The 26,953-nt window shown below is 39.2% G+C and overlaps 1 protein-coding gene across 1 annotated transcript; it reads left to right on the top strand.

Moving 5' to 3' along the window:
• Positions 1 to 275: 275 nt before the first annotated feature.
• METTL6 (methyltransferase 6, methylcytidine) lies at positions 276 to 26,811 on the top strand. The gene is made up of 5 exons (XM_007936781.2): positions 276 to 500; positions 1,238 to 1,372; positions 12,064 to 12,234; positions 25,295 to 25,436; positions 26,630 to 26,811. The coding sequence occupies exons 1-5, from the start codon at positions 276 to 278 to the stop codon at positions 26,809 to 26,811; spliced, it is 855 nt and encodes a 284-aa protein (XP_007934972.1).
• Positions 26,812 to 26,953: the final 142 nt, after the last annotated feature.

Genomic DNA, 26,953 nt, shown 5'->3' on the forward strand with positions numbered 1-26,953 from the left:
CTTTGTGACCTCTCCTCTAGCAGGCAGTTTTGTGTAGAGTCAGCATTTTGTAGTAAATGTTTGATGAATTGAACCTAACATCTTAACTGTTTTAGAACCACTAACCGGAATCTTATGCTTTTCTTGCAGAAACACCCCATGCTGCCTGAGGCTCAAATGCGGCCTTGGGAAGCACATCTGAGGTCTTGTGTCTGCAGTGCCAGCATGGATTTCTCAGTCTGTCCAGAGATGGAGAATCTTCAGCAGTGCTAAATACATGACTGTCCCCCTATGAGATGGCATCTTTGCAAAGGAAAGGGCTGCAAGCAAGGATTCTCAGCTCTGAAGAAGAGGAAAAACTGAAAAGAGACCAAGCTTTGGTGTCTGATTTTAAACAGCAGAAACTAGAAAAAGAAGCTCAGAAGAACTGGGACCTTTTTTACAAAAGAAATAGTACTAATTTCTTCAAAGATAGACACTGGACCACCAGAGAGTTTGAAGAGCTAAGATCATGTAGGGAGGTAAAGCTAATATTGCACCTTATTTGACCTACTCTCCATTTAAAATGTGTAGAGAGGGATGCTTTACTTCATTCCTATGAGGAATGTGAAGGAGGGAATTTACGAAGCTTATTAAAATGCATTGTACCTTGGGAGAGAAACATACTGTTTGGTCTCAAGTAGTTTCAGCAGTTTCTGGGACGTATAATACACAGGAGAGGGAACTTTAATGGGCATTTTCTATTGCTTTAAAGTTAATGTGAAAATTATAGACATTAAATTCATACTGAGTGACTTTAGTGACAGATTAAGAATAATGGTCAGTGTTAATGAACACTTACCATGGCCCTTTTCTAAGAACTTTCCCAGTGTTCTCTAATTTGAGCTTTATAATAACTCTGCGAAGTGGATATAATTATCCCTGCTTGCAGATGAAATTGAGACACAAAGCTGTTTAAGTGATTTGCCCAAGAACAGACTGGAAGTAGGGGCAAATGAAGGAGTTGGGATTTGAATCCAGGCAAATTAGACCCAGAGCCTGATTTGTTAGCCATTTTGCTATTTTTCCTCTATACCATACTCAGTGTTTGAATATTTAGATGATAAATTAGGTACCAGTATTTGCTTTTTATTATTAGTTCACTTGTTTATTGACCACTCTATGAGAGCAGAGACCGTGTCTCTTAAGGTCTGGACTTGTTAGTTTGGTTTGTTTCTTTACTCTGCAAATGTATTTAACTTTGACATCTCTTCCTCAGTTTGAAGATCAGAAATTGACTATACTTGAAGCTGGCTGTGGAGTTGGGAACTGTTTATTCCCGCTTTTAGAAGAAGACTTGAATGTTTTTGCCTATGCCTGTGATTTTTCTCCTAGAGCGGTTGAGTATGTTAAGGTTGGTGCACCAGCCATATATTCTGTTAAGCTTCTATTTTTCAGACTAGTTTGTCTTCTCTGTATCCATTTGATCAATCCTAGTCCTCTCCTCCAGGATATTAGTATCATGGGCTTTAATTTTCCTGTTTCTGTACATAATATGTCCATATAGAAACACAGCTTTATTCAGGAGGCAATAATGCCTGATAATCTCACTATTAGTAATGAATGCTACTTTTGGTCACTGGGTTAAGGTTATAGCTGCCTGATTCCTTCATTGTAAAAATATTAACCTTGTGCCATTAACAAATATGTGGGAATACTTTGGCAACATGCACATATCCAGTTCCCCATCAACCTTTTACAGTTTTGGTATCCATTAGACTATTAAAAAATATATATATTGGTAACACATCATAGTAAAACTTGCTTTTTTTCATACTACATTATACCTTGCAGTTTTTCATGTTAGTACATATAGATCTACCACATTTTTTATTTACCTGTTATAACATCCCATAGAATGGTTACACCATACTCTATTTAACACTTACCTGTTGATACTCATTTAAGTATTTCTAACTTTTTGCTCTTACAAACAGTGTTAATGTGACTATCATTGTACTTGCTCCCTAAAAGACACTTATAAGTGTTTATGGTGAATAATGGAAGAGTAGAACTCCTTGGGTTAAAAAAAATGCACATTTAAATTTTAATAGGTAATACCAAGTTGCCTTCCAAAAAGATCTTACCAATTTATAATTTTACCAATAAAATCAAAGTACATTTTTCTTCATTTCCTCAACATTTGTTAGTCTTTTATTTTTCCCAAACTCCCCAAACTAAACTCACTGCTGTGGAGTCAATTCTGACTCATAGTGACCCCTCCTTGGGTTTCCGAGGTAGTATCTCTACAGAAGTAGACTGCCCAGTCTTCTTTCTAAGGAGTGGCTGGTGGGTTTGAACTGCCAGCCTTCTGTTTAGCAGTCAAATGCCTTAGATACTGTGCCATCAGAGCTCCTGAATCTAGTGGGCAAAAAATTATGTCTCCATATTTTAACTTGTTTTTCCCTGCTTACCAGTGAGATTGAAGACCTTGCTATATATAAGGAAACATTAATTTTACTTCTGCTGTGAATTTCTTTATTCAACAGATACTGAGAGCCTAATATTTGCCAGTCACTATTCTAAGCACTACTGAGATTAAGCAGTGAAGAAAACACAACAATTCCAACCCATGTGGAGCTTACATTATAGTAGTGCCTTTGCCCATTTTTCTAATTGGTTGTCATTTTCTCTTACATTTTTAGGATGCATTCTCCTCATTCTTGATTCTGTTATAGATGTTGCAAGCATTTTCTTATATCCTTTGTCAGAATTATTTGTGGTATCTCTGTTTGTTTGTTTTTTGTATCTCTTTTCTTACATAGAATTTAAACTATGATGTATTCACCTTTTTTATTGAGGTGCTAAGGTGCTATCTTGTTTAAGAATTCTTCACTCCAAAGATTTAAACATAATCATTTATTTTTATATTTTTGATTATTATGTTTTTTAATCTATAAAATTTTCACCATTATTTCTCCAGATATTTCTTTGGTTCCATTCTCTCTCTGTCCTTCTGGGATTCCAGTTACATTTATTTATTGTTTTGTATATTATACCTCAATATAAAGAAAACAGAATCCTCAAAACTGGACCAATAAGCAGCATGATGGTAAATGGAGAAAAGATTGAAGTTGTCAAAGACTTTGTATTACTTGGTTCTAATAAGGCACTTGACTGCTAACCAGAAGGCTGGCAGTTCAAACCCACCAGCCACTCCTTGGAAGGTAGGTTGGGCAATCTACTTCCATAGTGATACCACCTTAGAAACCCAAGGATGGGTCGCTGTGAGTCGGGTCTGACTCGATGGTACGTAACAACAGTCAACACCAATAGAAGCAGCAGTCAAGGTATCAGATGACATATAGCATTGGGCAAATCTGCTGCAAAAGACCTCTAACTTTTAAGTGAAGAGCAAAGGTATTTCCTTGAAGACTAAGGCACGCCTGACACAAGCTGTGGTATTTTCAGTTGCCTCTTACAAATATGAGAGCTGGACAGTGAATAAGGAAGAACGAAGAAGAATTGATGTTTTTGAGTTGTGATGTTGGTGAAGAATGCTGAAACAACCATGGCCTGCTAAAAGAACTAACAGATCTGTCCTGGAGGAAGTGCAGCCAGAATGCTCCTTGGAAGCGAGAATGGCCAGACTTCGTCTCACCTACTTTGGTCATGTTGTCAGAAGGGACCATTCCCTGGAGAAGGATATCATGCTTGGTAAAGTGGAGGGTCAGTGACAAAGGGGAAGACCCTTGGTGAGATGGATTGACTCAGTGGCTACAGCAGTGGCTCAGGTATAGCAGGGATCATTGGGCTGGCACAGGACCAGACAGTGTTTTGTTCTGCTCTGTATAGGGTCTCTATGAGTTGGAGACCACTCGACGGCACCTAACAACAACAATGTGATATTGTCCCATGGCTCATGGATGCTCTATTTTGTTCTTTACATTTTTTCCTCTTTGTATTTTCAGTTTATATAATTTCTTTTGTTCTATTTTCAAGTTCACTGATCCTTTCCTAGTTGCTATCAGGTCTACTGATAAGCCATTTCAAAAGTAGTCTTTGTTTCTGTTACTGTGTTATTTTTATTTATTTACTTATTTTATTGTGATTTGGGTAAAAATATACAGAGCAAATTCATTTTCCATACAGCAGTTCACATACACTTTGTCTTATGACATTGACCACAATTTACCACAATGCAGCAGCTCCCCTCCCACTTCCTCCTCATAATTACCTCTTCCCTGTGTCCATCCCTCTACTGTGTTATTTTTATTTCTAGCATTTCCATTTCTTTCTGTTTTATGGCTTCCCTCTCTTTGTTGAAATTAACCATTTGATCTTACATGTTGTCTACTTTTTCCATTAGCACTTTAACTTACTAATCATGAAATGTCTAGTCTGATAGTTCTAACATCTGTGTTATATCTGAGTCTGGTTCTGATGATTGCTTTTTCTCTTCAGATTGTATTTCTTCTTGCCTTTTGCCTTTCTTGCCTTGTACTTTTTAAAATTTGTATTGTGATTGGGTGAAAGTTTACAGAACAAATTCATTTTCCATACAGCAGTTCATACACATTTTATCTCATGACATTGACTGCAAATCCCCCGTAGTGTAACAGTTGTCTTCCCACTTACTCCTCATAGTTCCCTCTTCTCTGTGTCCTTCCCTCCCATGTGTTCCTGCCCCCTCGAGCTGTTTCCCTGTGCAAACACTGCCCTTCTGTTCTCCCATGATTGATCACTCCAAATAGTGTATCTACCTGGTATAAATGTTCAGCCCATATGCCTGTCTATTATTTGATGAGAAGCCACAGGAGTGAGTTCAATTCCAGACCTGAAGAGTAGCTAGGTGCCATAGTCTCGGGTCTCACCAGGCTCCATCAGATCAGCAAACGTGGTCTTTTTATGATTTTGGGTTTTGTTCCACATTGTTCTCCTACTCTCCAAAATCTGTGTAGATCCCCTTCTGAGTGGTTGACAGCGGTAGCTGGGCACCATCTAGTTCTTCTGGGCTCATGGTCATATAGGCTGAGGATCGCATGGTCTACGAGTCCCTTGGACTAATTGTTTCCACGTGTCTTTGGTTTTCTTCATTCTTCTTTACTCTGGATAAGGAAAGACCCATCATTGCATCTAGATGGTTGCTTGGAAGCTTTTAAGACCCCAGTTGCTACTCACTAAAGTAGGATATAGACCAATGTTTTTGTGTAGTTGTTGTTGTTATTAGGTGCCGTCAAGTCGTTTCTGACTCATAGCAACCCTGTGCACAGCAGAACAAAACACCGCTCGATCCTGCGCCAGCTCCATGATCCTTGCTATACTTGAATCCGTCATCGCAGCCACCATGTACCAGTTGAGCTTGATGTCTCCTATGACCATAGTCAAACTACGTGCTCCCTCTGAGTAGCTGGCTGTGGCCAAGGAGTCACCACAACCTTGTCCCTTGTCAATTCTGCTATACACCTGGACGTTCTTACAGCACATACAAATACACTTGTAGAAACATTGTCTGCCAACCCTATGCATGGTCATGGGCACACTACCCCCTGCCTAGACATACCTGATTACATAGGGTTTTAGATACTGAGGTAACGTTGTTTTTATTAGGTACCTTCACAAACTCATAATGACCCCATGCACAATAGAATGAAACACTTTCCAGTCCTGTGCCATCCTCACAATAGTTGCCATGCCTGAGCCCATCATTGCAGCCATTGTGTCAGTCCATCTTGTTGAGGGTCTTCCCCTTTTTCACTGACTCTCCATTTTACCAAGCATGATTCCCTTCTGACAGCATAACCAAAGTACAAGAGATGAAGTCTGGTCATTCTTGCTTCTAAGTAGCATTCTGGCTGTACTTCTGCCAAGACAGATTTGTTTATTTCTCTGGCAGTCCGTGCATGGTACATTCAGTATTCTTTGTTGTTGTTGTTGTTGTTAGGTGCCGTCGAGTCAGACCCAACTCATAGCGACCCCTCCTTGGGTTTCCGAGGCAGTATCCCTACAGAAGTAGGTTGCCCAACCTTCCTTCTGAGAAGTGGCTGGTGGGTTTGAACCACCAGCCTTCTGGTTAGCAGTCAAGTACCTTAGGCACTATGCTACCAGAGCTCCTCAATATTCTTTACCAGCACCACAATTCAAATGCATCAGGTTTTCTGCAGTTTTCTTTGTTCATTGTCCAGCTCTCAAGACATCATATGAGGCTATTGAAAATACTATGGCTTGGGTCAAACACACCTTAATCTTAAAGGTGACATCTTTGATCTTTAATACTTTTAAGATGTCTTTTACAGTAGATTTGCCCAATGTAATGTTGTTTGATTTCTTGGCTGCTGCTTCTGTGGTCATTGATTATGAATCTAAGTAAAATGAAATCCTTGATAGCTTCAGTCTTTCTTCCGTTTGTCATGATGGTGCTTATTGGGTTCGGTCATAAGGATTTTTGTTTTCTTTATGTTGAGGTGCAATCCATACTGAAGGCTGTAGTCACAGATCTTCATCAGTAAGTGCTTCAAGTCATCTTCACTTTCAGCAAGCAAGGTTGTGTTGTCAGCATGTCACAGGTTGTTAATGAATCTTCCTCCAATCCTGGTGCTTTGTTCGTTTTCATATATTCCAGCTTTTTGGATTATTTCCTCAGCATACAGACTAAATAAGTATAGTGAAAGGATATAACCTGGATGCACACCTTTCCTGATTTTAAATAATACAATATCCCCTTGTTTGAATGATTGCCTCTTGGTCCATGTGCAGGTTTCTCATGACCACAATTAAGTGTTCTGGAATTCTCATTCTTTGCAGTGTTATCCATAATTTGTTTTAGTCCACATAGTCAAAAGCCTTAGCATAATCAATAATACAAAGGTAAACATCTTTTTGGTATTTTTTGCTTTCAGCCAAGATCCTTATGACATCAGCAGTGAAATGCTTCTTCCTCATTGGAATCCAGTTTGAATTTTGAGCAGTTCTCGTCAATATACTGCTGCAACCATTTTTTAATTATCACCACCAAAATTACACTTGTGTGTGATGTTAATGATATTGTTCAATAATTTCCACATTTTGTTGGATCACCTTCCTTTGGAATCACACAAATATGGATCTCTTCCAGTCGGTTGGCCAAGTAGCTATCTTCCAAATTTCTTGGCATAAACAAGTGAGCACTTCCAGTGCTGCATTCATTTGTTGAAACATCTCAATGGGTATTCCATCAATTCCTGGAACCTTGTTTTTTGCCAATTCTTTCAGTGCATCTTGAACTTCTTCCTTCAGTACCATTGATTCTTGATCATATGCTACCTCCTGAAATGGTTGAACATTGACCAGTTCTTTTTGGTACAGTGACTATGTATTCTTTCCATCTTCTTTGGATGCTTTCTGCATCATTCAATATTTTGCCCATAGACTCCTTCAGTATTGCGACTCAAGGCTTGAATTTTTTCTTCAGTTCTCTCAGCTTGAGAAATGCAAAGCATGTTCTTCCATTTTGTATTTGTAACTCCAAGTCTTTGTACATACATTTCATTATTTTACTTTGTCTTCTCAAGCTGCCCTTTGAAATTAGTTCAGCTCTTTTACTTCATTATTTCTTCCATTTGCTTCAGCTACTCTCCATTTAAGAGCAAGTTTCAAAGTCTCTTCCGACATCCATTTTGGCCTTTTCTTCCTTTCCTTTCTTTTTAATGACCTTTTGTTTTCTTCATGTATGATATCCTTGATGTTATCCCACAACTTGTTAGGTTTTCAGTCATTGGTGTTCAGTATATCAAATGTATTCTTCAGATGATCTTGAAATTGAGGTGGGATATATTCAAGGTTGTATTTTGGCACTCATTGATATGTTTTAATTTTCTTCAGCTTCATCTTAAAGTTGTATATGAGCAATTGATGATCTGTTCTACAATTGGCCCCTGTCCTTGTCTTGACTGATGATATTGAGCTTCTCCATCTTCTCTTTCCACAGATGCAGTCGATTTTGTTCTTGTGTATTCCATCAGGGTATATACACCATTGGAGTTCTGGTGTGTAGTGCCTAAGGCATTTAACTGCTAACCAGAAGGTTGGTGGTTCAAATCCACCAGCAACCCCTCAGAAGGAAGATTGGGCAATCTACTTCCATAGAGATACTGCCTCAGAAACCCAAGGAGGGGTCACTATGAGTTGAATCAATTTGACTCGATGGCTGTGAGTTTGTTTTATATACACCATAATGGATATATCCCATAAACGGGTATTGTTGTTTTTACGTGCCGTCGAGTCAGACCTGACTCATAGCGACCCCTCCTTGGGTTTCTGAGGCAGTAATCACTATGGAAGTAGATTGCCCCATCTTCCTTCCGAGGAGTGGCTAGTAGGTTTAGCATAGTGGCTAAAGCACTTGACTGCTAACCAGAAGGCTGGCAGTTCAAACCCACCAGCCACTCCTTGGAAGGAAGGTTGGGCAATCCTACTTCCGTAGTGATACTGCCTTGGAAACCCAAGGAGGGGTCGCTATGAGTTGGGGCCGACTCAACGGCACATAACAACATAAACGGGTATAGTTGTTGTTTATGTTGTTGACAAAAGGTATTTGCAATGAATAAGTCCTTGATCTTGAAAATTCTATCATGTGATCTCTAGTGTGATTTCTATCACTAAGGCTATGTTTACCAACTACCCATGCTTCTTTGTTTCCAACTTGCACATTCTAATCACCAGTAATTATCAACACATCTTGATTGCATGTTTGGTCAATGTCAGACTACAGAAGTTGGTAAAACTCTTCAGTTTCTTCATCTTTGGCTTTAGTGTTGGTACGTAAATTTGAATAGTAGTCACATTAACTGGTCTTCCTTATAGGCATATGGATATTATACTATCGCTGACAGCACTGTACTTCAGGATAGATCTTGAAATGTCCTTTTTGTTGATGAATGTGATGCCATTCCTTTTCAATTTGTCATTCCTGGCATAGGAGACCATATGATTGTCAAGCTCAAAAGGGCCAATACCAGTCCCTTTCAGCTCGTTGTTGTTGTTTTGTGCTGTGGAGTCAGACCTGACTCCTTGGGTTTCGGAGGTGGTATCACTATGGAAGCAGATTGCCCAGCCTTCCTTCTGAGTAGTAGCTTGATGGGTTTGAACCACCAGCCTTCTGGTTAGCAGTCAAGTGCCTTAGGCACTACGCTACCAGAGTGTATCGATCTTTATGCATTCCATTTAATTTTTGACAACTCTCAATTTTCCTGGATTCATACCTCATGCATGCCACATTCCGATTATTAATGGATGTTTGCAGCAGTTTCTTCTTATTTTGAGTTGTAACACATGAGCAGATGAAGGTCGAGGAGCTTTACTCCATCCACATCATTAAAGTCAATTCTACTTTGAGGAGGCAACTCTTCCCCAGTTGTATTTTGAGTGCCTTCCAACCTGAGCAGCTCCTTTTTTGGCAGTATATCACACAGTATATTCATAAAATTTTCAGTGTCCAGTTTTTTCAGAAGTAGACCTAGCCAAGTCCTTCCTAGTCTGTCTTAGTCTGGAAGCTCTGCTGAAACCTGTCTGCCATAGGTGACCTACTGATATTTGAAGAACCAGTGGCATAGCATCCAGCATCACAGCAACATGCAAGCCACCACAGTATGACAAACTGACAGACAAGTGGTGGACTGAGGTAATTAAGAGTTTGTAATAATGTAGTCAGGAGTTGTTCTATGTTTGAAATTTGTTGTTGGTGTAGTAACCAATGTTGGTTGAGGTTTATTCTTCTATGGACACTAGAGGCTTCAACTTCCTCTAATGACTTCATTTTTCCCTCCCTTCTTCCCTTTGTGCTATTCCCCAGAGAGAGTCTGTCTCTTGCAGCTCCCCGGCTGTAATCCACTGTTGTTGCTAGAGACATTTTAGTGTGGTGTTATGACAGAGAGAAGGAGTGTACTGTCTAATTCTCTGATTAAGTCCCAGTTTTCAAGTACACAGTATGCCTGGGTCACAGGTATGGCTTTCACAAATGTTTCTGTCCCTCCAGGAATAGAGCTTTTCTCCTCTTGCCCACCTTTCTCCAACTGCAGGGGATATCCACCAGTATCCTGTCTTTGGTCTTAAAAATTTCCCCTTGCAGATTAATGCTGAATCTGGACAGAGTGGTTCTTTTCCCCCAGCTGCGATAGTGTGCCCTTAGGCTACAGGTCCTAGATGACCTTTTTTCTACAAATTACACCTAAACCTGTTCTTCTTTAAGGGATATTAGAAGACAGGGGAACACCAAAAAGAGCTTTGAATTTTCATTACCTGCCCTGTGAGGCTGGCGGGGGCTCTTGGAAGAAACACCTGCACAGGAGTGGTAACATGCCTATGCCTTTGGCCCCAGGAGTTCCTGGAAGAGCTTCACACTCTCTTGCTAACCTACATTTGGCCTCCAGAATTTGTTAAGTTTCTAGTTTAATCTTCCCAGGCAGGAGGCTTCTGCCTCAAATTAGTAAATCCTTGGCTCCTGTGCTCCATGAAGGCACCCTTCTGTCTCCGGATTTGCAGACGGCTGCTTGTCTTGTGACCTCGGGCCTGGTGGGTTCACAAGAAATTGTTACTTTGCTGTCTGTCCAGCTTTTTTCTTGTTGCAAAATGGGAGGCTATGTCTTTCTACTTTTCTACATCTCCAAGCCCCTGAGTAGTGCAGACCATTAATAAACTCTGCTGCCAGTGCTTTGAGTCTATACAAAGATGCCTCAGAAGAATGGCCTGGTGATCTTCCAAAAACATCAACCATTGAAAACCATGGAGCACGATTCTACTCTGACACAGATGGGATCACCATAAGTTGGAATCAACTTAATGGCAATCATGTAACTGGTTTACATCTCTAAACTAAGTGTGGAATTCCTTTAATTTATCTGGAATTCTCATTTTTCCGTAGCTTTCCAAATGGGTAGCCAGTTGTCCAAACATGATAGATGGAATGAGAAGTCCATTTTCTTTCACTGAGAATTGTCACCTATCTTTTATCATATGCAGTGTTAAATTCTGATACACACACACACACACATACACACAGGACTGTTTTCAGACTTTATTACATCCCAGTGATCCACATGTCCCATTTCTGAACCACGGTGTTAGATTACTTCATTTTGTAATGTTCTAATGTCTGGTAGGATACTTGACCTTCAGTGTTCTTCATTTTAAAATTTGACTTGACTGTTCCTAAAGATAGAATCTCTGGTGGCGTAGAGCCTAAAGCATTTGACTACTAACCAGAATGCTGGCAGTTCCAACCCACCAGCCACTCCTTGGAAGGAAGATTGAGCAATCTACTTCCATAGAGATACCACCTCAGAAACCCAAGGAGGGGTCACTATGAGTTGGAACCAACTCCACGGCAGTGAGTTTGGTTTGGTTTGGATTCCTGAAGATTTTCTCTTTTCAGATATATTGTTCATCTTGTCAACTCTGAATCTCTATTAGAATTCAGTTGAGATTGCACTGGATTTATGGGTGGAATTATGGGTAGAAATGACATCTTTTCAATATTGACTTCTTCCTGCCCATTAACTTACTTATCATTATCATTTACATAAAGAAATTTAATATTTATCTTTATAATACTCTTCTACATTGTCAGAGCTCCCCAACCAGAATGTACCAGAAACCCACTTAGAGTCAAAAAAAGTTAGGTTTGTTTCGCTTGCTGCAGCAAGGGAAAACATATCGTAGAACTCAAGCGTATCATGATAACGTCTCAATAAGGTGAATTGGAAAGGTTTCTCATAAGATTGGGGCTTATACTGGACAATTCAAAGATAGATTAAAGAAGCAAAGGCCACTTGGGATTATGATCTCTGTGGAAATACATACTGCTAAAAGGCTCAGTTTTGAATATGGGGTAGGTTGTTCTCTCCCCAGTTAAAAATAATTTGCTGAAATGAAATCTGACTTCTTTTAGCAATGTTAAATATTACATGCTGTATGTAAGAATGGTTCAGTACTAGGTTTTACCTAGTAGCAAAGTGAGCATTCATTTCTGTGCAGCAGTATATAAGTGGGAGTACAATCTCCTTTTTTTCCTCTTAACAGCATGGTGGTTGGATTAAAATTCTTCTGTGTATTTTTTTTACCCCTCTCTAGCAAAATCCTTTGTATGACACAGAAAGATGCAAGGTATTCCAGTGTGACCTAACTAAAGATGACCTCCTGGAACACATGCCCTTAGAGTCTGTGGATGTTGTCATGTTGATATTTGTGCTCTCAGCTATTCACCCTGACAAGATGCACCTTGTCTTACAAAATGTTTATAAGGTAAGCAATTTGAAGCTGCACTTGAAGATTAGACGTACCTTTTATTTCACTTCCCTCTGAGGCTTACATACCGTGTGTATTTGCAGAGTTCTGCCATTCTCACTGGGTAAGCCGTGTAGTCAGTGCATGCTTGGAAAGGACATAAAATGTTCACCTTACTTCAGGTTTGTGCAGTGGCTATGGCTGCTCTTCAGAGCTTGGCCAGCTTGTTATTGAGACAGTAATAACCAAATCATAGAATTTGACAAGGTTAAATGAGGTATGTATAAAGTGCTAGCACAACACCTAGAAATGCTTTTAAAAACCAGTCATCATAATTGTTGGGGTGGTTATTGTTACTACCACTGTTGTACTGGAGTGGGGAGAACCCAAACTTCTGTGGCCCCCAGAAAGTGGCCTTAGCACACAGGCAGTAAAGCTTTACTCGGTAGTGTTGTGATAAGCCACCTTGGCTTCCATGTCTCAGCCTCAATTTCCTTGTCTATAAATGGTGGTACTTCTTACGGAGTTATTGTGAGATACTGGTGAGATGTATGTGTGAAGGTATTTTGTAAGCTACAGCAGAAGCTCTCTTATGTATACAAACAATTGGTAACAATGTTTCTTAATTTTTAAAAAATCAACTAAACCAAGAGATTATTGAAATGATACATTCTTAAACATTTATTTTAATTTACAAAAGCATATATTCAGTCATCACTTTTTTGACTTTCAGCCAAGGCCTTTTCTTTGAGTGTGAGGCCATTTATTTTTTATGCATAACCACACACATAAGGTACTTTTGGTTTCTTTAAAAGTGAAACAAGTACTTAAAAACAATTGGAAAGTAATCAGAGGGCAGTCTTCTATGTTTTTACCCAGACTTTTCACGATTGATTCTCCTGCACTTATTTAAACAGCAGTTTGTTTAGTACTTCTTTATCAAGGAACAAATTCAGCTTACTTTTCATAGAATATAAAAATACTTTCTACTCACATTCATATTTTATTGTGTATATACTCCCTTAATAAAGTAACAGTTGTAAAACCAAATACAATTGGCATAAGCAAGTTTGGGAGCAAACCCAAGTGATTCATGGTGAGTGTGCAGTTCAAGGTGTGGAAGAGGTGTCACTAAAGCGTAAGGGTGCATGATCTAGAAAGCCTACCAGCCTCAAATGTTCAATGAGTCATGAACTTCAGCCCTTCTGCCTTACACAGTAGAGTATTCAGCAAGTTGGGAAAGTAGATGTTTATTAAAAGAGCTTTTATTGTATTTAAAGCTATACATCAAAATTTAACCCTTTTTTTTTTTTTTTTTAAATTAAAGCAAGTAGTAGGGTAGAAATTCTAAGACACAGAAACCTATTAGGTAATTATTTTCACTTAAAGCAGTATTTTTGGTCATTCATATATTACCACATAGGTTTTAGCCCTCTGCCTGTGAGGTTTGGGCAAGTTTCTTCTTCCCTTCCCTTTCCTGTTGATGATATCTGAGCAGATCAGAACCAATATATACCCCCAAAGGGGCATGATAGTTTAGCTGGGTAAAGGAGAAGGAAGGAATGCATTAGGCAGGGTTTTCCAGAGAAACAGAACCAATGAAGGACGTGTGTGTTCATGTATATGTATGCACATATGCATGTGTGTGTGCATGTAAATAAAGAGAGATAGTATAAGGAGAGATTGGTTGATTATAAGGAATCAGCTCATGCAGTTGTGGGGCTGGCAAATCTGAAATATATAGGGCAAGTAAGCAGGCTGAAAACTCAGGCAGGGTTTGATGCTGCCATCTTGAAACAGAATTTCTTCTTTCCCAGGAAACCTGTTTTTCTTCTTAAGGCCTTCAGCTGATTGCCTGAAGCTTACCCACATGATCCAGGGTGATCACTTAAAGTCATGCGATTGTAGATGTTAACCACATGTACAAAATACCTTCACAGCAACACCTAGATTAGTATTTGATTAACTGAATAGTGTAGCTTAGCAAAGTTGACACCTAAAATTAACCATCACAGAGAGCATCAGGGCAAAGATGGTAGGATTAGTGATTTGGAGGTCCAGGTGAGTGTGAATGATTATTAAAGGTGGGGAACTAGAGACAGAAAGCTGGAGAGATGGAAGGGTAGTCACAGAGCTTACATGGCATTGAGAATATGGAGGGATTACACTTAGTGTTGGCAAAGTCTAGGATGTGACTGAATGGAGGGTGGAGGACAAAGTCTTTGGAAGAGAGAAGCTGCAATCAGGAAGAGACTAGCATATTTAGGAAGATAACCCACATATGTATTGAACTTGCCCAGAATTAAGAATGGTGTAGCACTGAGGATAGAACAGTAAGCCAGAAGATAAACTCATCAGGAAGTGACCCTGGAACTGATAGATGACAGTAAAGAGAAGGAATGATGGATGATGTAATTTGATGAAAGAGATTCAGACCTGAGGAAAGTAAGGAGAACACCAGCCCCATTTAGGCCAATTTGTATAAGATTCATGGGAGAAAACACAGCCATGACCTGAGAAGTTTGCAGAGAAAACTGTGTCTTTAGGGGATAGCCGGTTTCTTTTCAAACAAGAATGGGAAGTGTGTTTTCAGAAGATGTTGTGGATAACCAGTGATTTCACTGATGAATGGTTTCAGGAATTAGGGAAGAGTGGGAGATAGAAAGAGGATAAGGAATAGAGTCTTAAGGGAATTGAAGTGCCTGCTATCAATTCTTCTATACTGCATTATACTTGTTGTTGTTGTTTGCCATCGAGTCGGCCTCAACTCATAGCGACCCCTCCTTGGGTTTCCAAGGCAGTATCACTACGGAAGTAGGAATGCCCAACCTTCCTTCCTAGGAGTGGCTCGTGGGTTTGAACCGCCAGCCTTCTGGTTAGCAGTCAAGTGCCTTAGGCACTATGCTACCAGAGCTCCTATACTAGAGGTCCTCAAACCAAACCAAACTCACTGCGACCAAGTCAATTCCAACTCATAGCAACCCCCATTGAGTTTCCAAGGCTATAAATCTTTACGGAAGCAGACTGCCTCATCTTTCTTCTGTAGAGCAAGTGGTGGGTTTGAGCTGCCGACCTTTTGGTTAGCAGCCAGATACCTTAACCACTACACCACCAGAGCTCCTTTTACTGGAGATCCTACTTAGCTCAAAAAGACAAGAGAAATAAAGATTTAAGAATGACAAAGAAAGAAATTTGTAGACAGTTGTTGTTGTTATGTGCCATATGGTCGTCTAAATAGAAAATAGTAAAGGAATTAAAAAAGTATAAGAAGTAGTTAGAAATTTAACAAAGGCTGGATATAAGATCATTATGCAAAAATCAACAGGTAATACAAAATGTAACTTTAAAAAAAAATGTTCTGAATAGCAATATAAAAATAAAATGTACCTAGAATAAATTTGTGTGTTCTGGTGGTACAGTGGTTAAAGCATTTGGCTGCTAATTAAAGGTTGGTGGTTCAAACCCACCAGCTGCTCCATGGGAGAAGGATGAGGCAGTCTGCTTCCATAAAGATTTATAGCCTTGGAAACCCTGTGGGGTAGTTCTACTCTGTCATAGCATTGCTGTGAGTTAGAATTGACTCAACGACAGTGGGTTTGGTTTTTGGTTTTTTTAATAATGGGTATGTGAGACCTGTACAGAGTAAATTAGATAGTTTTATTGAGAGACATTAAAGAAAATTTATATAGAGATAAATACTATGTTTATGAATAAATAGCTTCTTTTTATGAGCTATACAATCCCAATAAAAATTCCAAAATTTTTTTTTTTTTTTTTTGAGAAAAATGGCAGGTGGATTCTAAAGTCATAGAAACAAAAAAGGTCCAATAATGGCCACAACACTTCTGAAAAATAATGTGGTGGAATTTATACATTATCAGATATAAAGATTTATTAAGGCTGTAGTGATTAACACAGAATGGTATTGGCGGAGGAGACAGACAAATTGACCAAGGAAATGTGATGAGTGCTTAGGAATAGATCCACACATACGTGGAATTTCATGTATGATAAAGATGACATTGAAGATCATTAGGAAAGGAAGGGCTACTTAATAAAAAATGGAACGACCAGTTATCCATGTGGGAAAAAATGCAGTTTGATTCATACTTCACACACTATAGAAAAAAATCATTCTCAGGTGAATTAAAACTTAAATGGGAAAGATAAAATTTTAAAACTTTCAGGAGAAAATCTTTATGACCTCGTTTAGGGATACATTTTCTCAGTGCCTCAAAGCATTCTAAACATAAAGATGATTAACTATAATAAAATTAAGAGTTTCTGTTCTTCAAAAGACAATATAATACAGAGAAACTGAAAAGGCAAGTTGGAAAAAGAAATTTATAGTCCATACAACTGACAAAAGATTAATATACAGAATATGTAAAGAATTCCTTTGTATCAGTAAGAAAAAAAAAAAAATTCACTGCCATCAAGTCAATTCCCACTCATAGCAGCTTCTATTGGGTTTTCAAGGCTGTAAATCTTTATGGAAGCAGACTGCTGCATCTCTCTTCTACAGAATGGCTGGTGGGTTTGAACAGCTGACATTTTGTTTAGCAGCCAAATGCCTTACTTAACCACTACACTCCCAGAGCTCCTATCGGTAAGAAGGACAATTCAATTTTAAAAATGGGCAGACAGGATTTGTCATTTTATAGCAAAGAGCACATATAGGGCCAATTAGCATATGAGACGATAACCTCAATCTGGGCAATAATGAGACACTTAGATTAGCAAAATTAAGAAATCTGACAAAGCCAGGTATTGATGAGGATGTGGATCAGTAGGATTCTATATACTTTTCTGGTAGGAGTATAAATTGGTATAACCACTTTGGAAATCAGTTTGACATTATTTTGTAGAATTGATCATTTTTGTTAATACGGACCAGACTTCTGCTCCTACATATATTCCCTAAAGAAATTCTTACTCAGCAAGAGACATATAGGTGAGTGTTTGTGACAGCCATGTTCATAATAGCAAAAAACTAAAAATAACTCAAAAGTCCCATGGATAGATACATAAAGTGTGCTATGCTTACTGTAGAATGGTTACAACCCTGAAAGAGAAAGACCTCAGCTACACACAAGGACGTGGACTGATTTTTAAAAAGCAAATTGCTGAAGACTACTTACAGCATGATTCCATTTTTGAGCAAACCCCTCCCTTCCCCTACCCTACCCCACCCAGAAAAAAAGTGAAAAACGAGTGGACTTATAGCACAGATCAGGCTGGTGGATCTGTAGGGCAGGGCTTCGTGCCACTTTTGTGCCATTCACCTCCTTGCTAGTCTGTGAAGTCTGTGAGCTCCTTCTCAGAATGTTTTTAACAGCCTAAAAACAAACAAACAGAAAACTACGATTACAAGGGCAAACTACTTTGAAATAAGTTATCAAATTTGTTATAAAACATTTATAATATGAGAAATAAATATGCCTTTTATTAATATATTATTTATCCAAATCTTGTAGTAGCTCTAATAAATACTATGATATTAAAGTAATGATGGATGTAAATTGAGGTGTCTCCAACAACTGTACCATGATGTGAAAATATTTATGGTTTCTATTAGTGAGAACCACCACTTGTCTGTCAGTTTGCCATACTGTGGTAGCTTGTGTGTTGCTGTGAGGCTGGAGGCTATGCCACCAGTATTTCAAACACTGAGAAGGTCACCCATGGTGGACAGGTTTCAGTAGAGCTTCCAGACTGAGAAAGACTCAGAAGAAGGAAGGGGCCATCCACTTCTCAAAAAATTGGCCAGTGAAAACCTTATGAATAGCATTGAAACACTGTCTGATATATTACTGGAAAACTATGAATAGCTCTGAAACATTGTCCAATATAGTGCCAGAAGATGAACCCCTCAGGTTGGAAGACACTCAAAACATGACTGGGGAAGAGCTCCCTCCTCAGAGTAGATCCGAACTTAATGATGTGGATGGAGTAAAGCTTTTTGGGACCTCCGTTTGCTGATGTGGCATGACTCTAACTGGGAAGAAACAGCTGGAAACATCCATTATTAGTCAGAACATAGAATATACAAAGTATGAGTCTAGGAAAATTGGGAGTTACCAAAAATGAAATGGAACACATGAAGATCGATAGATATCCTAGGCATTGGTGAGCTGAAATGGACTGGTTTTGGCCATTTTGAATCAGACAGACATATGATCTACTATGCCAGGAATGGCAAATTGAAGAGGGATGGCATGGCATTCATCGTTACGAAGAATGTATCTAGATTTATCCTGAAGAACAATGCTGTCAGTGATAGGATAATATCCATGGCCTACAAGGAAGACCAGATAATACTACTATTACTGAATTTATGCAACAACCACCAAAGCCAAAGATGAGGAAATTGAAGATTTTTACCAACTTCTGCAGGCTGAAATTGACCAAACATGCAGTCAAGATGTGTTGATTACCATTGGTGATTGGAATGCAAAAGTTGGAAACGAAGAATCACTGGTAGTTGGAAAATATGGCCTTGGTAATAGAAATAACGCTGGAGATTGCATGATAGAATTTTGCAAGACCAACGACTTTTCATTTCAAATACTTTTTTCCACCAACACAAATGGTGGCTGTACACGTGGACTTCGCCATATGGAGTACACAGGAATCAGATTGACTACATCTGTGGAAAGAGGAGATGGAGAAGCTCAATATCTTCAGCCAGAACAAGGCCAGGAGCTGACTGTGGAACAGATTATTAGTTGCTTATATGCAAATTCAAATTGAAGTTGAAGAAAATTAAAACAAGTCCATGACAGCCAAAATATGACCTTGAATATATCCCTCCTGAATTTAGAGACCATCTAAAAAATAGATTTGATACATTGAACACCAGTGACTGAAAACCAGAGGAATTATGAAATGACGTCAAGGACATCATCCATGAAGAAAGCAAAAGGTCATTAAAAAGAGAGGAAGAAAAGACCAAAATGGATGTTGGAAGAGACTCTGACATTTACCTTTGAATGGAGAGTAGCTAAAGCGGGTGGAAGAATCGACAGGTTGAAAGACCTGAACAGAAGATTTCAGAGAGCAGCTCGAGAAGACAAAGTCAGTTATTATAATGAAATGTGCAAAGACCTGGAGGTAGAAAACCAAAAGGGAAGAACACACTCAGCATTTCTCAAGCTGAAAGAACTGAAAAAAAAAAAAAAAAATTCAAGCCTTGAGTTGCAATATTGAAAGATTCTATGGGCAAAATAGTGAATGATGCAGGAAACATCAAAAGAAGGTGGAAGGAAAACAGAGTCACTGTATCAAAAAGAATTGGTCGATGTTCATCCATTTCTGAAGGTGGCAGAACCAGTGGTACTGAAAGAAGAAGTCGAAGCTGCTCGGAAGGAACTGGCAAAGAACAGGGCTCCAGCAATTGACGTAATACCTATTGAGATGTTTCAACAAATGGATGCTGTGCTGGAGGCACTCACTCGGTTATGCCAAGAAATTTGGAAGACAGCTACCTAGCCGACTGACTGGAAGAGATCCATTATTTGTACCCATTCCAAAGAAAGATAATCCCACAGAATGTGGAAATTATCAAATGATAACATTAATATCACACACAAGTAAAATCTTGCTGAAGATAATAACAAAAACAGTTGCAACAGTATATTGACAGAGAACTTCACAAAATGCAAACTGGATTCAGAAGAGGACATAGCATGAGGGATATCATTGCTGCTGTCAGATGGATCTTGGCTGAAAGCAACTAATACGAGAAAGATGTTTACTAGTGTTTTATTGACTATGCGAAAGCATTTGATTGTGTGGATCATAACAAATGATGGGTAACATTGAGAAGAATGGGAATTCCAGAGTACTTCTTTGTATTCATGAGGAACCTGTACATAGACCAGGAGGCTGTCATTCGAACAGAAAAAGGGGATCCTGCATGGTTTAAAATCAGGAAGGGAGTACGTCAGGGTTGTATCCTTTCACTATACTTATTCTATCTGTATACTGAACAAATAATCTGAGAAACTGGACTTTATGAAGAAGAGCATGACATCGGAATTGGAGGAAGACTCATTAACAACCTGTGACATGCAGATGGCACAGCTTTGCTTGCTGAAAGTAGGATGACTTGAAGCACTTACTGATGAAGATTAAAGACCAGTCTGCAGTATGGATTACATCTCAACATAAGGAAAACAAAAATCCTCACAACTGGACCAATAAGCAGCATCACAATAAATCGAGAAAAGATTGAAGTTGTTAAAGATTTAATATTACTTGGTTCCACAGTCAACACCAATGGCAGCAGCAGCCAAGACAATCAGATGATGTATTGCACTGGGCAAATCTGCTGCAGAAGACCTCTTTCAAGTGCTTGAAGAGCAAAGATGTCTCTTTGAAGACTAAGGTTCGCCTAACCCAAGGCATGGTATTTTCAGTCACCTCGTATGCATTTGAGAGCTGAGCAATGAACGAGGAATACTGAAGAAGAGTTGATGTCTTTGAGTTGTGGTGTTGGCAAAGAATACTGAAAGTATCATGGTGTTCTGGTTACTTAGTGCTGCTCTGACAGGAATATACCACAAATGGGATGGCCTTAACAAACAGGAGTTTATTCTTTCACAATTTGGAGGCTTTAAGCCCAGGTTCAAAGTGCCAGGCTCTAAGGCTATATGAAAGCCCCTCGACCTTGGGCTTCAGCTCTGCCTCTTGCTCCCAGCCCACTGAAGCTAGAAGCATCTCTTCACTCAGACAGTTGCTGACTGCAGAGGCTGACAAGCCTAAAGTTGACAAGTAAAAAGGCATAGTCCCCATGTTACCAAACCACTTAGCAGGCCATTAATTCAAGTCCATTGTAAGTCCCAAGGTCAGCAGAGCATGGCAGGCTGCTGAACAATGACATGGCTACATGTAGGGTCCAAGCGTGCCATAAGCTAGAGACTATCCCCAAGGCTTCTCCTTATATACAGGAGGCAGACCACATCCCAAAGGCAGCTACTCAGCTGCTTGTGGTAGATCCCACCATGGAGTTGATTGCCAGTCTCATCATGGGGAATAACTGCCACCAGCTGCCCAGCCACTCAACCAGGCCCAGCCAAGTTGACATACAAATTTAACTACCACACATGGACTGCCAAAAGAACTAACAGATCTGTCCTGAAACAAGTGCAGCCAGAATGCTCCTTGGAAATGAGAATGGCCAGACTTCATCTTACCTACTTTGGTCATGTTGTCAGAAGGGACCATTCCCTGGAGAAGGATATTGTGCTATAATAGCGAAGAAGGGGAAGGCCCTCAACGAGATGGATTGGCACAGTGGCTACAATGATGGGCTCAGGTATAGCAAGGATTGTGAGGCTGGTGCAGGACCAGGCAGGGTTCAATGGCACCCAATAACAATGTTAGTGAGAAAACGTGTTGTGTACATTATAATTTGACGGAATGCTAAATTGCAGTTAGGGTGTAGTGAAACCAAAGGTATAACTTTTTTCCTATCAAATTCACAGACCCCTAAATTCTAACCTTAGACTCTTTGGGTCTGTGGACTCTAGGAGCCCTTATTCTAGGGGAAGGCCAAACAGTGATAAAGGTGAGAAGCATACAGACAGATGCAACAGTATTGATAATATTCTAGCTCTTGAGGTGGTTTGAGGTTCAATTTATAATTCACATCTTATGTTATATATATTTATACATTTTCTTGAGATTTAACATACATGTAATAAGTAACTGGATCCTAAGTTTTAGGATTAGTTGAGTTTTTTCATGTATATACACTCATGTAAACACCACTTACACATAGGTTCTAGCACCCTGCAGGTTTCCCAGGTGCTTCCCCCCAACCCCCTGATCCCAGATCAGTGCTCTGGTCCCTGTTATCCTAGATCATCAACAGATCTTGAATTTTAAGTAAATGGAAACATGATGTGTTAAATAGATTTCAGTAGGTATCAAATGTTAAATATATAATTTTTTTTTTTTTAATTGAATTGAGTTATCTCAGGCTGTCCCTGCCCCTGGTATAACCTTTCTTCAGAGACAAATTTCCATTCCGGCAGTCCTCCTGCTTTTACCCCCTCCCCTCCATTAGAAATCTCTTTTTTAGCTGATCTCGAATGTGTTTATAGCACCTGTCTGATTACCTTTTCTCTATTGTTATGGTGTCTGGTTCATAAATTTGAAATGACATGTTTCATCAGGGAGTTACCTAAGGAAGAAGAAGTTCTCTTAGCCACTGACAATAAGACACACTGTGGGCAGCTCAGAAGCTTTGCAGGAACAATCACAAAAATAGGCTGTTGTGACACAGTCCTCATTTCTCCAGATCTTAACTCTAGAGAAATGAAATAACCATAGAAATTTAAACTGGAAGACAACCTTAAAGTTGAACTCCTGGGATTTGAGGATAGAACAGTGAAGTCCAAATAGACCACATTTGCCATTGGAAGATGTGGGTTTTGACCTTCCCTATCCTACCAACTTCCCTTGAGACCTCAGGCAAGTCACTTTTACTCTGAGCCTTTTTTTGTGGTGAAGTGGGTATAATCTGCCTACTTGTTGGTGTTGTGTGAGAATGAAAGAACGTGACATTGGAACACGCTTGGTAAATGATACAGTGCCATGGTCAAAGGAGGCATTGGTCTCACGCTTATTGTTTTACAGACAAGAAGGCAGATTCAGAGGGATGAAATTACTTGCCAAAGGTCATTCAACTAACTAATGGAAGAACTGAGAGTTGAATCAGGATTTCCAAATTCCTGAGTGAGTGTTATTTCCTCTATCCATGCAGCCTTTCTTTCCTTCTAAAATGAAGTTTTTCTCATGTGAACCAATCGAGTTCAGAATGTTCCCTTCTCAGTTATTCACATTGTAAAACTCAGCATTTCTGAACAAGATAAAATTGTTTTTATCCATGAGGCTCTTTACTGACTGCCTTTAAAATGCCTGCTGGCAGTGATGGGAGTCGCCTGAATTCTGCTAGCACACTGGGAAGCATTGTGGGCTACCCATTCAGATTTTGTTCAGAAAGAGGAAGAGTATCACAGACTGCATTTAGGAAAGTTAACAGCACAGCACATATTTTTTCAAAGGAGAAAAAATAATTATTTCAGTAAATGGCATGTGTCTGTTTAAAAGTAAATATCTTAATCATCTTATTGATGAGATGGATCAGAATTGCAAGATTTAATAAGATTAGTTCCTCCTGTGAAGTTCTCTCATTGGTATGTTACATAATTTGAAAGAATTTTCATGTAAAAAGCAAGTGTCATTTTGAAAAGCATATGACCCTTTGCAATATGAGATAGGGTCAATTATACCCACTATAATTGCCTTTTAATCTTTGAGACATTTACTCTGCACTTATCTCTGAAAGGCTCTGCTATGCGACTTTCCACTTGGTGCTGACACAGACCCCTTCCCTACATGATCGCCCTCTGATCTAAGGACTCACTGAATCAATTGGATCCCCTTCATACACGAGGTCCACTCAAAGTTACCCCTCCCTTCTGAGCCTCTTTTCTTGTCAGTAGTGTGAAGGGGGCATCTTGATTCTATGATATGAGACCTTTTGACTTAAATGTGAGTCCTGACTCTCCCCCTTAGTAGGTAATGTTTGATCATGAGCAAATCATGTAACCTCTTTGAGTGTCAGTTTCCTTTTCTCACATGAGGATAATAATCATGCTCCTTCCTATCTTCTAGAATTAGGGTGAAGATTGGATGGAAAAATGGTAAGCTGTAGAGTGCTAGGCATTTATCAGTTATTAGCATAGTGGCTGAGCTGTACGTGATGGTAGCCACATACAGTGAAACCACAGCTGAGACTCAGAATGGCGAAAGCCAGCCCAAATCAGTAAAAGGAATTGTGGTTATGTGCCGTCGAGTCATCTCCGACTCATAGAAACCTTTTGTACAACAGAACAAAACACTGCCCAGTTCTGTGCCAGCCTATCCCTGCTATACCTGAGCCCATCAATGTAGCCACTGTGTCGGTCCATCTCGTTGAAGGCCTTCCCCTCTTTCATTGACCCTCCACTTTACCAAACATGATATCCTTCTCCAGAGCCCGGTCCGTTCTGACAAAATGACCAAAGTAAGTGAGATGAAGTCTGGTCATTCTCGCTTCCAAGGAGCATTCTGGCTGCAGTTCTTCCAGGACAGATTTGTTAGTTCTTTTAGCAGTCCACGGTACTTTCAACATTCAAAAGCTTCAACTCTTCATCAGTCCTCCTTGTTCATTGTCCAGCTCTCAGATGCATATGAGCCGATTGAAAACATCATGGCCTGGGTTAGGCTCATCTTAGTCTTCAAGGAGATATCTTTGCTCTTCAGCATTCGAGAGAGGTTTTGTGCAACAGATTTGCCTAATGCAGTATGTCTTTTGATATCTTGACTGATGCTTCCATTGGCATCAATTGTAGAACCAAATAATACGAACTCTTTGACAACTTCACTCTTTTCTCCATTTATCATGATGCTGCTTATTGGTCCAGTTGTGAGGATTTTTGTTTTCTTTATATTGAGGTGTAATCCATACTGCAGACCGTAGTCTTCAATCTTCATTACTAAGTGCTTCAAGTCATCCTCACTCTCAGCAAGGAAAGTTGTGTCATTTGCATATCGCAGGTTGTTAATGGGTCTTCCTCCAATCCTGATGCTATATTCTTCATATAGTCCAGTTTCTCAGATTATTTACTCAGCATACAGATTGAAGCAATATGGTGAAAGGATACAACCCTGATGAATTCCCTTCCTGTTTGTCTTACTATATGGTATATAGTGTATCTTTCTATGCTTAAAAAACATAAACAAAACACTTCCAGATATATTAAAACATCTTAAACATAGAAGTGCCCATTTGTTATTACAAACAATTGTATGTACCTCAGATTTTTAATATAATAGTCTTAACAGGATTGGTTCATAACCATGAGTTGTATTTAAGTCAGACGTTCATAGCCCAAGGACTGCCTGTATTTCATAATTATCACAAATTCAAAGTTATTTTAATCCCTAAATTAATCAGATTTTATTTAACAATAAGTCATTTAACCAGGTTCCCCATTGTTATTTGTATCCCACTTTTGTTTTGTAGGTATTAAAACCAGGCAAATGTGTCTTATTTCGTGACTATGGGCTGTATGATCATGCTATGCTTAGGTTTAAAGCTGGCAGCAAACTTGGGGAAAACTTTTATGTTAGACAAGATGGAACCAGATCGTATTTTTTTACTGATGGTAAGATGAATGGGATCTCCCTTTAAAATGTTTTATTACTTACTTCTGTTTGCTTGGTTGCATTGTCACTGTGGTACTAGTTTGGGAGGGGGTTGCAGCTGTACTTGGAACACACTAATGAGACTATGGAACCAACTCTCCAATGCTCACCACTTATTGAGCACCTGGGACAGCACAGGGGCTCCCACAAGCCTTCTCTGGGTGACTGGGTCAGTCAGGGAGCCTGGTGAATGAGCAGACTCTGCCCTGCCACATAGGCACCCTGCTGAGAACCGTGCTGCAGAAGTGAGGAGGGCGCTGCAGAAATGTCACTCTGTTTAGTAAAGAATAAAGCACCTGGGACATTTAGGTTATTTTCCAAAGTCACAAAGACAAGAAGCCTTTTTCTTTAAATGTGATTGGATCAGTTCCTAAATACACAGATTTGTTTCAGAGGAGTGTTAAGAAAAACCGTCTAAATGCCTAACATTAATCTGGACCTTCTTAAGTCTGTTTTCACAAACGTTTTTATTTCTTGATTACCATTGAAACTGGAAGATCTTAAAAATGTCAGGTGAAAATTAAAAAGATGTTTTTAATGTTTCTGATTCATAAAATTTGATTAAACCAGTAGTGAATAATTGAGAAGATGCAATGATACCTGCAAAGTACTTCAAAGCACATTTTTTGAGGTAATGGACTCAGTTTGATATTTGTGCTACATAGCCATTCTCTTTGTTTTGTTTAATGCATAGTGATGTTATTGAGGTTAAATTGACTTTTTTCCCAGTCTGGTCATAGATTTCTCTTCCTCACATTAGGATAAATGAGGTCTTCAGTTTAAACAAATGGAGCACATTCAGACCTTGTATAAACATAGTCAGTTTAGAATATTGTTTCTTTTTGTTCAGAGTTTTGTATTTGAGGCTCATAATAGGGCAAAGTGCTCACAATCATTTGTCCTTCAACTTTTGTTTTAAATGTGTTTAATTGGAGGTTTCTACTTGGGTGTAAGATGATAGGTAAGAAATAGGAATATGTTAATTTCTGCCTCCAAGAAAAAAAGAACCCTTTATATTGGAGCATTAAAATTACCATTACATTAAAATTTAGGTATGTATCAGTCTCAGCCTTCCACCTACCCCTCCTTACCCACTGGGGGGGCAAATGCCACATTGTTAAGACTGAGTGCTGTTGCCTTGCTTGTCTTCCAGAATTCCTGGCTCAGCTCTTTATGGATACAGGTTATGAAGAAATGGTGAACGAATATGTGTTCCGAGAGACTGTGAATAGAAAAGCAGGCCTGTGCGTGCCTAGAGTTTTCCTTCAGAGCAAATTCCGAAAGCCTCCAAAGAACCCAGCACCCATGTCCCGTGACCCTGACCCTGGGTCATAAGTCCTTATTGTTCACGAAATGGACACTTGTGCCGCCCCTTGAAGAGGAAGGTTTATAATTAGTCTTTTTACTTTGTATATTTTTATATTGTAATGTTTTTTAAAATGAGCATATGTAATTTTTATATTAAAAAATGTATATG

This window comes from Orycteropus afer, unplaced genomic scaffold, assembly GCF_000298275.1.
Source record: "Orycteropus afer afer isolate SDZICR_OR568_19922 unplaced genomic scaffold, OryAfe1.0 scaffold00003, whole genome shotgun sequence".
Classification (NCBI taxonomy): Eukaryota; Metazoa; Chordata; class Mammalia; order Tubulidentata; family Orycteropodidae; genus Orycteropus; species Orycteropus afer.